The sequence below is a fragment of the Microcaecilia unicolor genome, chromosome 11 (genome assembly GCF_901765095.1).
Source record: "Microcaecilia unicolor chromosome 11, aMicUni1.1, whole genome shotgun sequence".
In the NCBI taxonomy this organism is placed as follows: domain Eukaryota; kingdom Metazoa; phylum Chordata; class Amphibia; order Gymnophiona; family Siphonopidae; genus Microcaecilia; species Microcaecilia unicolor.
In genome coordinates, this window is record NC_044041.1 from 3,328,514 (window position 1) to 3,340,787 (window position 12,274).

General features: G+C 46.2%; 1 protein-coding gene across 1 annotated transcript in view; it reads right to left on the reverse strand.

Moving 5' to 3' along the window:
• The window catches only part of SUSD2 (sushi domain containing 2), a gene marked incomplete in the record, with an annotated part of 210,235 nt that overhangs the window by 119,240 nt on the left and 78,721 nt on the right, over positions 1-12,274 (reverse strand). Inside the window, 4 exon segments of the mRNA XM_030220275.1 lie at positions 3,613-3,805; positions 5,796-5,972; positions 7,264-7,530; positions 10,301-10,549. Coding sequence (XP_030076135.1) covers positions 3,613-3,805; positions 5,796-5,972; positions 7,264-7,530; positions 10,301-10,549 — 886 coding nt within the window.

The window sequence follows — 12,274 nt, forward strand, 5'->3', positions numbered from 1 at the left end:
AATAGAGAGAAGAGAGAGAGAGAGAGAGAGAGAGAGAGAGAGAAGGGAATAGTCTTATGCCCCAGCAAAAGAATTTTATACTGCATTTCTTATGGAAGCCAGTGCTGAGCTGAAAGGAACAATGCAATGTGGGCAGACTTCTTCAGTCTGTGCCCTGATTGTGTCTGGACAGATTCAGCTTCAGTAGTTGGAGAATAAGGCCAGTGCCGGGCAGACTTCTACGTTCTCTGCCCTGAAAATGTCAAGGACAAATCAAGATCAAGTATGCTTATATAGCATCACATCATACCTTATGCTATGAGTTTATTTTGTTGGACAGACTGGACGGACCATACAGGTCTTTACTTGCCATCATCTAGTATGTTACATGGCCATATTTGATCCATATAACAATTTAGCAGCTGTATTTTGCATTAGCTGAAGCCACCAGACGCTATACTAAAAACCAACGAGGCGTGAATTGCAATAATCCAAGCAATTTAATATGAAAGCATGCAGTGGAGTCTTTAATTCTGGTCGCCGCATGTCAAGAAAGATATAGTAGAATTGGAAAAGGTGCAGCGAAGGGCGACTAAAATGATAGCGGGGATGGGACGACTTCCCTATGAAGAAAGACTAAGGAGGCTAGGGCTATACAGCTTGGAGAAGAGACGGCTGAGGGGAGACATGATAGAGGTATATAAAATAATGAGTGGAGTGGAACAGGTGGATGTGAAGCGTCTGTTCACGCTTTCCAAAAATACTAGGACTAGGGGGCATGCGATTAAACTACAGTGTAGTAAATTTAAAACAAATCGGAGAAAATTTTTCTTCACCCAACGCGTAATTAAACTCTGGAATTCATTGCCGGAAAATGTGGTGAAGGCGATTAGCTTAGCAGAGTTTAAAAAGGGGTTGGACGGTTTCCTAAAGGACAAGTCCATAAACCGCTACTAAACGGACTTGGAAAACTCCAAAATTCCAGGAATAACATGTATAGAATGTTTGTACGTTTGGGAAGCTTGCCAGGTGCCCTTGGCCTGGATTGGCCGCTGTCGTGGACAGGATGCTGGGCTCGATGGACCCTTGGTCTTTTCCCAGTATGGCATTACTTATGTAATAAACGATTTACATTCCCTTCGACCCTCATGGTGCCTGACACACACCTACCTCATCAGATCACAATATAACCTTGTATTTGTTATCAACCGACGTGGCGAACGCCATTACGGTACTATGTAAGCCACATTGAGCCTGCAAATAGGTGGGAAAATGTGGGGTACAAATGTAACAAATAAATAAATAGCGCTATAGAAATCAGTAGTAGTAGTAATAGATGCAGACTAAGGAGGATGGCGAATAAACTATGGCGAATAAATGGGTCTTCAAAGCTGTCTTGAAACGCAGATACGATTGTTCAGATCTAAGTGAAAAAGGAAGAGAATTCCAAAGGGAGGGACTGAGGAAGAAAGATGTTGAATGATGAGTTGAGAGCTGTTGACTAGTGGAAGAATGCAGAATGCGAGATAGGACATATGGGACAATTACGTAGTAACATAGTAGATGACGACAGAGAACGACCTGCACGGTCCATCCAGTCTGCCCAACAAGATAAACTCATATGTGCTACTTTTTGTGGGAAAACGTGGGATACAAATGCAATAAATAAATAAATAAATTAATTAATTAATATACCTGTCCTTGATTTGCATCTGCCATTTTCAGGTCACAGACCGTAGAAGTCTGCCCAGCACTAGCCCCACCTCCCAACCACTAACCCCACCTCCCAACACCAGCTCTGCCACCCAATCTCCGCTAAGCTTGTGAGTATCCATTCCTTCTGAACAGGATTCCTTTATGTTTATCCCACGCGTGCTTGAATTCTGTTACCGTTTTCATTTCCACCACCTCCCGCGGGAGGGCATTCCAAGCATCCACCACTCTCTCCGTGAAAAAATACTTCCTGACATTTTTCTTGAGTCTGCCCCCCTTCAATCTCATTTCATCTAGTTCTACCGCCTTCCCATCTACGGAAAAGGTTTGTTTGTGGATTAATACCTTTCAAATATTTGAACGTCTGTATCATATCACCCCTGTTTCTCCTTTCCTCCGGGGTATACATGTTCAGGTCAGCAAGTCTCTCCTCATACGTCTTGTAACGCAAATCCCTTACCATTCTCGTAGCTTTTCTTTGCACCGCTTCAATTCTTTTTACATCCTTAGCAAGATACGGTCTCCAAAACTGAACACAAAATTCCAGGCGGGGCATTAAAACCTCTTTTCTTCTGCTGGTCACACCTCTCTCTATACAGCCCAGCAACCTTCTAGCTATGGCCACCGCCTTATCACACTGTTTCGTCGTCTTCAGATCCTCAGATACTATCACCCCAAGATCCCTCTCCCCGTCTGTACATATCAGACTCTCACCGCCTAACACATATGTCTCCCGTGGATTTCTACTCCCTAAGTGCATCACTTTGCATTTCTTCGCATTGAATTTTAATTGCCAAACGTTAGACCATTCTTCTAGCTTCTGCAGATCCTTTTTCATGTTTTCCACTCCCTCCCGGGTGTCCACTCTGTTACAGATCTTAGAGCCAATAAATAAAACGGAGCTTGCAAAATAAGGATCTTGTGAGTTAGAGAAAGAATTTTTATATTGCGCATGATAAGGAATTAGAAGCCAGTGATACTGTTTAAGGAGAGGTGTAATATGGTCGAAATGACAGGCCCCAGTGAGAAGATGAATAGCAATATTCTGCACGGATTGTAATTTCTTAATCAGAGTAGATGGAAGACCAGATGGATCTGACTTTCTGCTAATCCGATTTGAAGGCTTGCATTGTCTATCATAAAGGTTTTTTTCAAGACCATCCTGTTGATTCATTTTGAAATGCTTCACTTCTAAAGATTTTGAACTCCTTTTATTTCAAAGACTCCTGAAGAAGGCCTTTTGGGCCGAAACACAGCGTTGTGTTGAGTCTTTGATCAATAAGTCTTCTTAAGGATAAGATTGTCCTTCTCGTCTCTGGAGCCCGTGGTCCTTTTCCCACTATCCCCCTCTTCTTTTAGACCAGCATAAGAGACATTACAGTGATCTAATTTCATTCTTAGGTAAAGTTGTAGGCTGCAGTTTGGACCAGACAAGTTGGAACCTAAATGGTGGGGGTGACCCATGCATTTATCAAGAATGATGACCCTTGTGGCTGATGAAATGACAGGAATTAGTTTCATGGTGCACATGATTCTGTGATGTGTTTGTTTCTGCAATTATTGTTCCGTGTTTGCAATATACTCACTCAGCAAAGAAAGAAAATTGGAAAAGAAAATTTTGATTTCATTGCGCTTAATCATTTATAACCTGTTCTTCGAAATAAAGATGCACCCATAGCACTTACAGTACTAAAACAGGGAAATCTTAAAGGAAAACGAAGCACTGAATGAATGAGTTGTGATGTCGCTCCTATAGTGATGTCATAAAGGTTCTTGTTTCCCACAGGAGTTTTATGACATCATCACTCTGCTGCAGCCAGTTTATCATGGATGCTCCCAGCAGAAAGTCCCCTGCTGGGGTAATTAGTTGCCTTGAACTGTGTAGGTGTATGGCCCTTTGATACATACCAACAGCTCACATTGGCGCCGGAGTCAAATGTGACGTTAAGAATCTTAAAATCTTTGCCTCCCATCAGGGTCCCCGAGTGAGGTGAGATGCGCAGGCAGAAATTCCAGTAATCGGCACAGCAAGTCCCCAGATTCTCACAGGTCTCATGACAGGAGCAGCTGCTCAGCCTCCGCCCGCACTGACTGGCACAGGAGTTCGAGGTGCCTGTGGGAAGGAATTTCCTGTTATATGCATAAACACGGAAGTCAGTTTGAGCCCCCCTTCCCCCACCCCCACACCACACTCTTCTGTATCGATAGAATAATCTGCAGAAATCCTCTACATTTCAGGCAATTTGGAGATGATCACAAAGTTTCAGTCTCGGAATCTGTCTGTCACCTGATAGTGCTGCTAACAGACCTGAGTGTCCAACAATGTTGACTAATTAGGAAAACCTGAAACTCTCCAGCGAGAGCTGAATACCCTCAAATGGACAATTCTGGAGGCAGATTAGAAGGCTTTAGCCAACTAAACAGAGTATGAGACTCACTCATAGAATGTACCTCAGACTATCTTTTTCCTCCATTCCACTCCTTCACTTCCCCAGCACAGGCCAGTCCAGTTCTAAGGAATGTGTTATTCACTGCCTTAAGGATCTGGGTTCATTCCAGGTCAGGACTCTGCTCCCTGGGCTGGCTGGAGATGGGGGGGGGGGGGGGGGGGGGGGGGAAAGGTGTACTGTAAAGGTGGCATTCATAGCTTCTGGAGGTAGGGGTTCAAATCATCACACAATGGCAACACCTGGTGGCCAGACCTAGGGTCCACCTTAGCTGGGTTCTGGAGCGAGCTATGACTTGGGGCCCCCTGACTAAGGACTGTTGCTGAAATGGTTGGGTTGAGTCGGAAGGGACAGAAAAAAGTCGAAGGAAAAAACAAATTGCACAGATAGTTGTGAATGACAGCTCATGGCCAACGGAGGCTGGTTACAACTGGGCTGGAAATTCAAAGAGCGGAAGAAACCTGTCAGGCAAAAACAATAAGAAAAGCCATCACCTAGCCTATCCCACTGCACCGGAAATGTTTATGGCAGGAATAGTCATGGGTGGGTGTGGAGGAGTCTGTCCTAAAAGCTTAAAGATATCCTATGGTTTCTGAAAGTAAGCACTAGCTGGACCTCATGGACATCTTCAGTGGAGTTCTGGTAATCACCATATGTTTTTCAATTGTGCTAAAAGCAATATGTGGTAAATGTTTCACTTTACCCTTCCCACTGCAATTCCTCTGGGCTTCAGTGGTCCTTAGTGGCTCTAAAGGGGCAGGCACACCCTTAGGCTACAACCCTTTGGCTATATGCTCTGATCCTACTGAGCCTTTTGTCTTTCTTTGTCGCTGGTTACATGCTTTAAGCTTTTACGGTGAGATGTGTTACCAAATTTAGTAAAGAAAAGTAAACACAATGATGTCACCTATGGGACCAGAACACAGCCAGAGCAATTTTACTCTAATATCAGTACCAGTTTATTCCACAGCAAACAAAGCGGTCTGTGATGACAGAATTGCTCTCCTCTCTCCAACAAGTGCTGTACTTTCTTCCCCATGTCAGTAGAATTGAAAATGCAACCTACAGGGGTTATATGCCTATCCCTCCCCCATCCTAAAAGCAGGAATGCCTAATTGCCCTGTGCCTGAAAGCACAAAGTAGCCAAGCAAAAGGGAGAATTTTAGAAAGTCAATTTACAAACTGCTATTTACCCAGGTAAATAGTTCCTCTCACCAAAACATCTTCTGTACATTCAATCACTACAGACTCATCCTGTGGGGGTCCCAATCCCCCCATTTGTTAGAAAGTCACCTGTAGCCAGCATTAGGGCATTTTGCATACAGTACACAAAGCACTTGCGTCCCTGTATTAATATTTTAAGCAGCCCCTAATCATGCATATTTTCTAAATGTGGTGCATCCAGTCACAAAGATACCTCAGAATCGCTCCGGTGTGATACCTCTGGCTGAGTTCATGCTTTGGAGGTTACTGATGGTGCCCTCAACACTTGGTGATAGGCCATAGGTTTTATGAACTAGCTCCACTTGTCTGAATTAGCTGAGCCACCACTTCTAAAACAATGTTGAACCAGCTGTCACTTGAGGGTCAGGGTCCCTTGCACCTCCTCCCTTCCTGTTCCAATGTAGAAAGAAGTGTAGGAGGCAGAATACATACCTAGCAGACAGCTGGTATTGATCATTGACCATTTGCCATCAGGTTGGCAGGTTCTCATCGGAGAGCCGACCAGGATGTATCCCTCGTTGCAATGGAACTTGACGCTTGAGCCCACGAGATATGTTGTCCCTTCCTTAGTCCCATTTCCAGGAGGAGCGAGCCAGCCGCATGACATCACTGTGAAGAAAGAAGCAACTTGAATGGAAGGTTGGCCAAGGGCAGACTGTATCGTGTGTGTGTGTGGGTGTGGGGGGGGGGGATAATAGAGTGGAATTTGCCTCTTTCATAATCTGTATCTCAACTACATTCCAATATTTCTGTGGTAATCTCTCATGTTTGGAAAGGCACCAGGGTTCCTAGCGGTGATCTGTCTCTACTGACAATGATGAGAGGAGGGATATTATATCTGTCATGATGGACCAGAGGGAAACCAGCTGCATTGGGTAGGATACAAGCATAATTCTTCTAACATTATCTGTCGCAGTGATAAAAGGATGCAAGTAGGTCGATGGCACTGGAGTCTTTCCCTGCCCATTTTTGGAGGCGGATAGGAGCTGAAAGGAAGGTCCGGGCAGAAAGGAAGATATTACACAATGTGAGACCAAAGCACTGAGAAGACTTCCGGTTTGGCTCTACCAGTGAAAGGCAGGTGTTCAGTGAGTACTTTGAAGATCTGGGTTCAGTTTCCACACCGGAACTCCACTCCCTGGGCTGGCTAGAGTTGGGTCAGGGGTGGTCCTAGGGGAAGAAGGCCCGGTCCTTGCACAGTGGCAGCACCCGGTGGCCAGACCTAGGTTTCACGTTAGCTGGGTTCTGGAGCAAGTCATGGTTTTTGGCAAACCTAGGCTGTGTCCCTAGAAACTACCAGGGAAGAACTTGAAGGTCAGAGGACTTTCCCCAGAGAAAAGCAGAAACCCAGTAGACAGGTGAGAGGTTGCCAGTATAACAGCACACGCGTAGGGGCAGCAGAGACTGAGCAGTGTGTGGCACAGGACCTGCCAGGGGGACACGGGGTTATACCCTAGTGGGCAGTAGGGGTAGAGCTGAGGCATTTCATGAGCGTCATAAGGAGGAGGCTGGGAAACGGTGAAAATGTGTTTGTTCAATAAACAAGTCCATGTATCGAAATGCAACGCAAGAATGAAGTGCATTAAAATACTTGAAAATGACCTTTTTCCCTCCTCTCAGGGGTTTGTGGAGAGTGAGGGGAGGGTGTGAGGAAGAGACTATGACCAGGGGGAGAAGAGATGAACAAAGACAAGTTTGGAGACACTGTGGAGAACAGTGGAGAAGCAGAGGGTATGATGGGAAGAGATACAGGAGAGGATGGGGCCGGGAGGCTGAGAGGAACTGGCAGAGGAAGGGCAGGATGCAGGAGCCAGAGAATGAGGAGGGAAATTCATGAAAGCTCAGCACCGAGAGAGTTCTCTCAGACTCCACAAGACCATCTCTTTAACCTTATTTTCACCTGGCTTCAGACTGTCCATCACCCACTGGTGACTCTCATGAGACAGCTTTGTGATACTTCCCGTCTCCAGGCTCTGAGTTGTCAACACATCAAACCTGCAGAAAGGGTCAGACTGGCACAGTGCTTGCATTTCTGCCGTCAGCGGATCGTTGGGGTCCTCCTGGACATTAAAGACTGGCACAAAGTTAGGGTCATGCTTCAGAAGGTAGGAGTCCAGCAGGAACTTCGAGTCGTAGGTAAAGAGAGAGGTCTCATTTGTCACAGCCCCTGTAATAATAATATCATCAATACAGACTGGTAGATTACTTTAGAGGATTGTTTTCATACATCCTAGAAGCTGAAACTGCTCACGTCCAAACATCAAGATCAGCCCTACAACTACTACCTGGACTAGGCGCCTGCCTAGGACATCAGACTTTGGAGGTGGCAGTGGAGCGCCAGCATATATAGGGGAAAGGGAATGGGACTTATATACTGCCTTTCTATGTTTTTTTTCCAGCTACATTCAAAGCGGTTTACATATATTCAGGTACTTATTTTGTACCAGGGGCAATGGAGGGTTAAGTGACTTGCCCAGAGTCACAAGGAGCTGCAGTGGGAATTGAACTCAGTTCCCCAGGATCAAAGACCTCTGCACTAACCACTAGGCTACTCCTTCACTCCTTACTGGGTCAGATCAAAGGTCCATCTAGCCCAGTATACTTTTTCACTTATCATCATCTCTAGGATGCCCAGACCCTTGTATGAAAGGGCCAGAAGAGGAATCACTTTAGCCAGGCTAACCACATAAAAACTGATTGCACTGATCTATAAATTCAAGCCCTGGCTTTCCTGAGACGTAGTTGATACCTTTTGCCACTAGAGGGAGCCATTGATCTGTATTACATGGGAATGCATCAGCACTAGAGGGACACTTGGCCCCACCTGTCTCCAGCCAGCCTCCCATAATTTAGGTTCCCTCTACTTTCTACAATTGGAGCCCTCACTGTCTACATTCAAATTTCTCTTCAGTGATGCTTATGGGACTGAGTGTCATGACGAGTCTGTGAGTTGGCTTTTGGGGCGGTTGGGTAGCTGCAAATTACACAACATATATTCTCCTCCGTTTTCTGACTTTAAAGGAATGTCCACTTGACCATTTTCTCCTCCCGTTCTGTCATTAGTCTTCGTGATTACTCTCATCATTCTAACTTCAGTCACAGTATTTGTAAACTGCTGTGAAGGTTTTTAGCGATATATCATGTGCCTCTCCTTCCTCTGTTTTCTTTCCTCTCCATCCATGCCCAGCATTTTCCCTCTCTCCCCTCCATCCATGTGCATCTCCTCCTGTCTTCCCTCCCCTGCATCCATGTCCAGCAACTCTCCTCTCTCCGCTGCCCTCCCCTGCTGCATCCTGGTACAAGGGCCGCCGTCGCTGCCACCCCTGCCCCCTTACCTTCCGGAACCTGCTCCTTCCTGGGTTTGTCACTCTCCTGCTCCTGTGTTGCTGGGACCAGGAATTATCATGTTAATGCAATCACCTGAGTCATGACCAGGGTTGCCAATTGGGCGGTTTTCTGCAACCCGCCGCGGGGAACTTTTGCCCGTGGCGGGTTGCGGTTTTTTGGGCTCGTTTTGTTTTTTCTGTGCGGGTTTTGGGGTGGTTTTTCGGCCGGCGGGGGGTGGGGCTAATGGCGACAGAGGCGGGGTTTGTGACGTTTTGGGCGGGGTTTGTGGACGTATTGGGCGGGGTGATGACAGAAGGGGTGGGGCTGATGACGGCGGGGGTGGGGTGATGACGGAAGGGATGGGGCTGATGACGGCGGGGGCGGGGGTGATGACAGTGGGGGCGGGGCTGATTACGGCGGGGCGGGGTGATGACAGAAGGGGTGGGGCTGATGACGGTGGGGGCGGGGGTGATGACGGAAGGGGTGGGGTTGATGACGGCAGGGGTGGGGGTGATGACGGAAGGGGCGGGGTTGATGACGGCAGGGGTGGGGGTGATGACGGAAGGGGCGGGGTTGATGACGACGGGGGTGGGGTGTGTGTGGTTTTTGGGCGGGTTTTGAGCGGTTTTGTGTGGGAATTTTTTTTTTTTATATGGCAACCCTGGTCATGACTCACAGCAGCAGGAGAAACACAGACCCAGGGAGCAGAACTTTCTGGACCCGGGGAATCTTGCCCCCCTGCCTCCCCCCTCTTGGCAGCCCTGGGCTGTACCCACAGAAAGGCAGTATATCAAATCCATGACCCTTTACACGTCCAAAAGTTGCAGTGGCGTAGATGTACCGGTTCGAACACAAGCTCTGACTTTGGTGGAGTCTTTTCCCACATTTATAGATTCATGTGTACCTAGATGAAACAGCTTTTTTATTTTAAATTTAAGCATTTCGAGGCAGAAATTTTAAAAACAGGAAGTTAAGGAGACTAACACGCTGCAGCAGGACATGTTTCTCCACTCCATTTAATCATTTCTCTGACCTCATGGGCCACTTTCTTTAAATTAGTCACCTTATTTTCTCTCTTACCTATCTATATGTTCCTTCTTTGCTTTACCCTTCACTATCAATTAAAATGTTCTATTACTTATTGTGTTAACGTTGTAAGTAGTAACTATGCCATACTTTGTAATGTTATTTGAATATTTTTACTGCTGTAATTGTCTATTGCTTATGTTTATTTTATTTTAACTGTACACAGCCTTGAGTGAATTCTTTCAAAAAGGTGTTAAATAAATCCTAATAAATAAATACAAAAATAATAAAGTGTTAATTGCTCCTGTAAAGCCCTGGTAGAAACAGGCACTTTTTAAAAACCTCTGAACCAGTGCAAAACCTGCCGGCTGGGAACACATGTATTAATTAGTGGACCAAACCCCACCCCCTTGAAATTGCTGCATCCCAGCCATCTCCACATGTAAACAGCGGCTTTCCGAAACTGTTATTTACAAGTGGAGGTGCTTTTAAAATGACCTCTTATAGGTGACGGCGAGTGTCACAGCTGTGAGCACCCGCTGGTCTCATGATGTTCATTGCAGGTTCCACAGAAATACACTTACAGTCAGCTCCCAGCTGAAAGAGCTCCTCGGGGGTGGAGTCAGCTGGCAGCACGGAGCCATTCGGGAAGCTGTAATCATCCTCCGGGTTGTTATTCATCACCCCCATGAGCCCCCTTGTCCGATTCTGGAACTCCTCGGGCAGCAGCACAGAAACAGCCAGAATCAAATTCATTCTTCTCACTTCTATCCCAGCTCCAGATGGGAACATGACCGTCACGTTCTGATCAACGGCAGAGTATACGAAGACCCCTGCAAGAGGAGAGAGAGGGAGGGCATGTGAGAGAGAGCGAAGCCTGGGTGACACTGTACCAGGCAGCGGTGGTGTCTATGAGAGAGAGAGCGAGAGAGACCGATGGTGTGTGACAGTACGTTGGATGGATGTGCTTCAGAGGGACCTGGGATCAATTATCAGCTCAGGTCGTCTTCTGAAGCGACTTCTCTCAGACTGGCTAATGGCCCAGGATCGCAGGGCTCTGGAAGAAGAAAGGGTGCATAACCTGAGGACCATACAATGACGGAACTAAAGTAAATTACAATCTGTAAAATAAATAGGGAAAGATCCCGCAGTAGGTGTCAATGAAGCTCAGGGTGTCTCATCCCAGCTCTGCTCCCAGTTACACCCCAGGTACCAGGGGAACGGGAAGACACTGCCAGGGCAAATCCAAAACCTATGTGGTTAATATGCAGCAAACTTGTACCTGCTTTTAGAGAACTGAATAATTTACCAGTTTTCTTCGACCAGATACCTGTTTGAGGGACGGTATAATGGACAGTATTTAATATCCAACTAAGCCATCTCTATTCAATTCTGCTACTACTTATAATTTCTATAGCGCTACTAGACGTACGCAGCGCTGTACACTTGAACATGAAGAGACAGTCCCTGCTCGACAGAGCTTACAATCTAATCAAGACAGATAAACGGGGCAAATAAGGGATAAAGGAATTACTTAGGTGGGAATGAAAAACAGACACGGGTACTGAACAAGTGAATAAGGGTTAGGAGTTAAAAGCAGCATCAAAAAGGTGGGCTTTTAGCTTAGATTTGAAGATGGCCAGAGATGGAGCTTGACGTACCGACACAGGAAGTGTATTCCAGGCATATGGTGCAGCAAGATAAAAGGAACGGAGTCTGGAGTTAGCGGTGGAGGAGGAGGGTGCAGATAAGAGAGATTTACCCAGTGTTCCCGGGGAGGAACGTAGGGAGAGATGAGAATGGAGAGGTACTGAGGAGCCACACGACTTATATTCCACCAGTGTCGCTATGCTCATATTAGCCCTCTCCTCAAGTCACTTCACTGGCTCCCTATCCGTTTCCGCATAGTTCAAACTCCTCTTATTGACCTATAAGTGCATTCACTCTGCAGCTCCTCAGTACCTCTCCACTCTCTCCCTACATTCCTCCCTGGGAACTCCGCTCACTGGGTAAATCTCTCTTATCTGCACCCTTCTCCTCCACCGCTAACTCCAGACTCCGTTCCTTTTATCTTGCTGCACCATATGCCTGGAATAGACTTCCTGAGCCGGTACGTCAAGCTCCATCTCTGGCCGTCTTCAAATCTAAGCTAAAAGCCCACCTTTTTGATGCTGCTTTTAACTCCTAACCCTTATTCACTTGTTCAGAACCCTTATTTTATCATCCTCACTTTAATATTCCCTTATCTCTTGTTTGTCCTGTTTGTCTGTCCTAATTAGATTGTAAGCTCTGTGGAGCAGGGACTGTCTCTTCATGTTCAAGTGTACAGCGCTGCGTACGTCTAGTAGCGCTTTAGAAATGATAAGTAGTAGTAGTAGTAGTTGTCTTTGAGATTCTGGAATCTTGCTACTCTTTGGGATTCTGCAGACAATCTTGCTATTCTCTGGGATTCTAGAATCTTTTTTACTCTTTGGGATTCCGGAATCTTGCTACTCTTTGGGATTCCGGAATCTTGCTACTCTTTGTCCTTATCTCTTGTTTGTCCTGTTTGTCTGTCC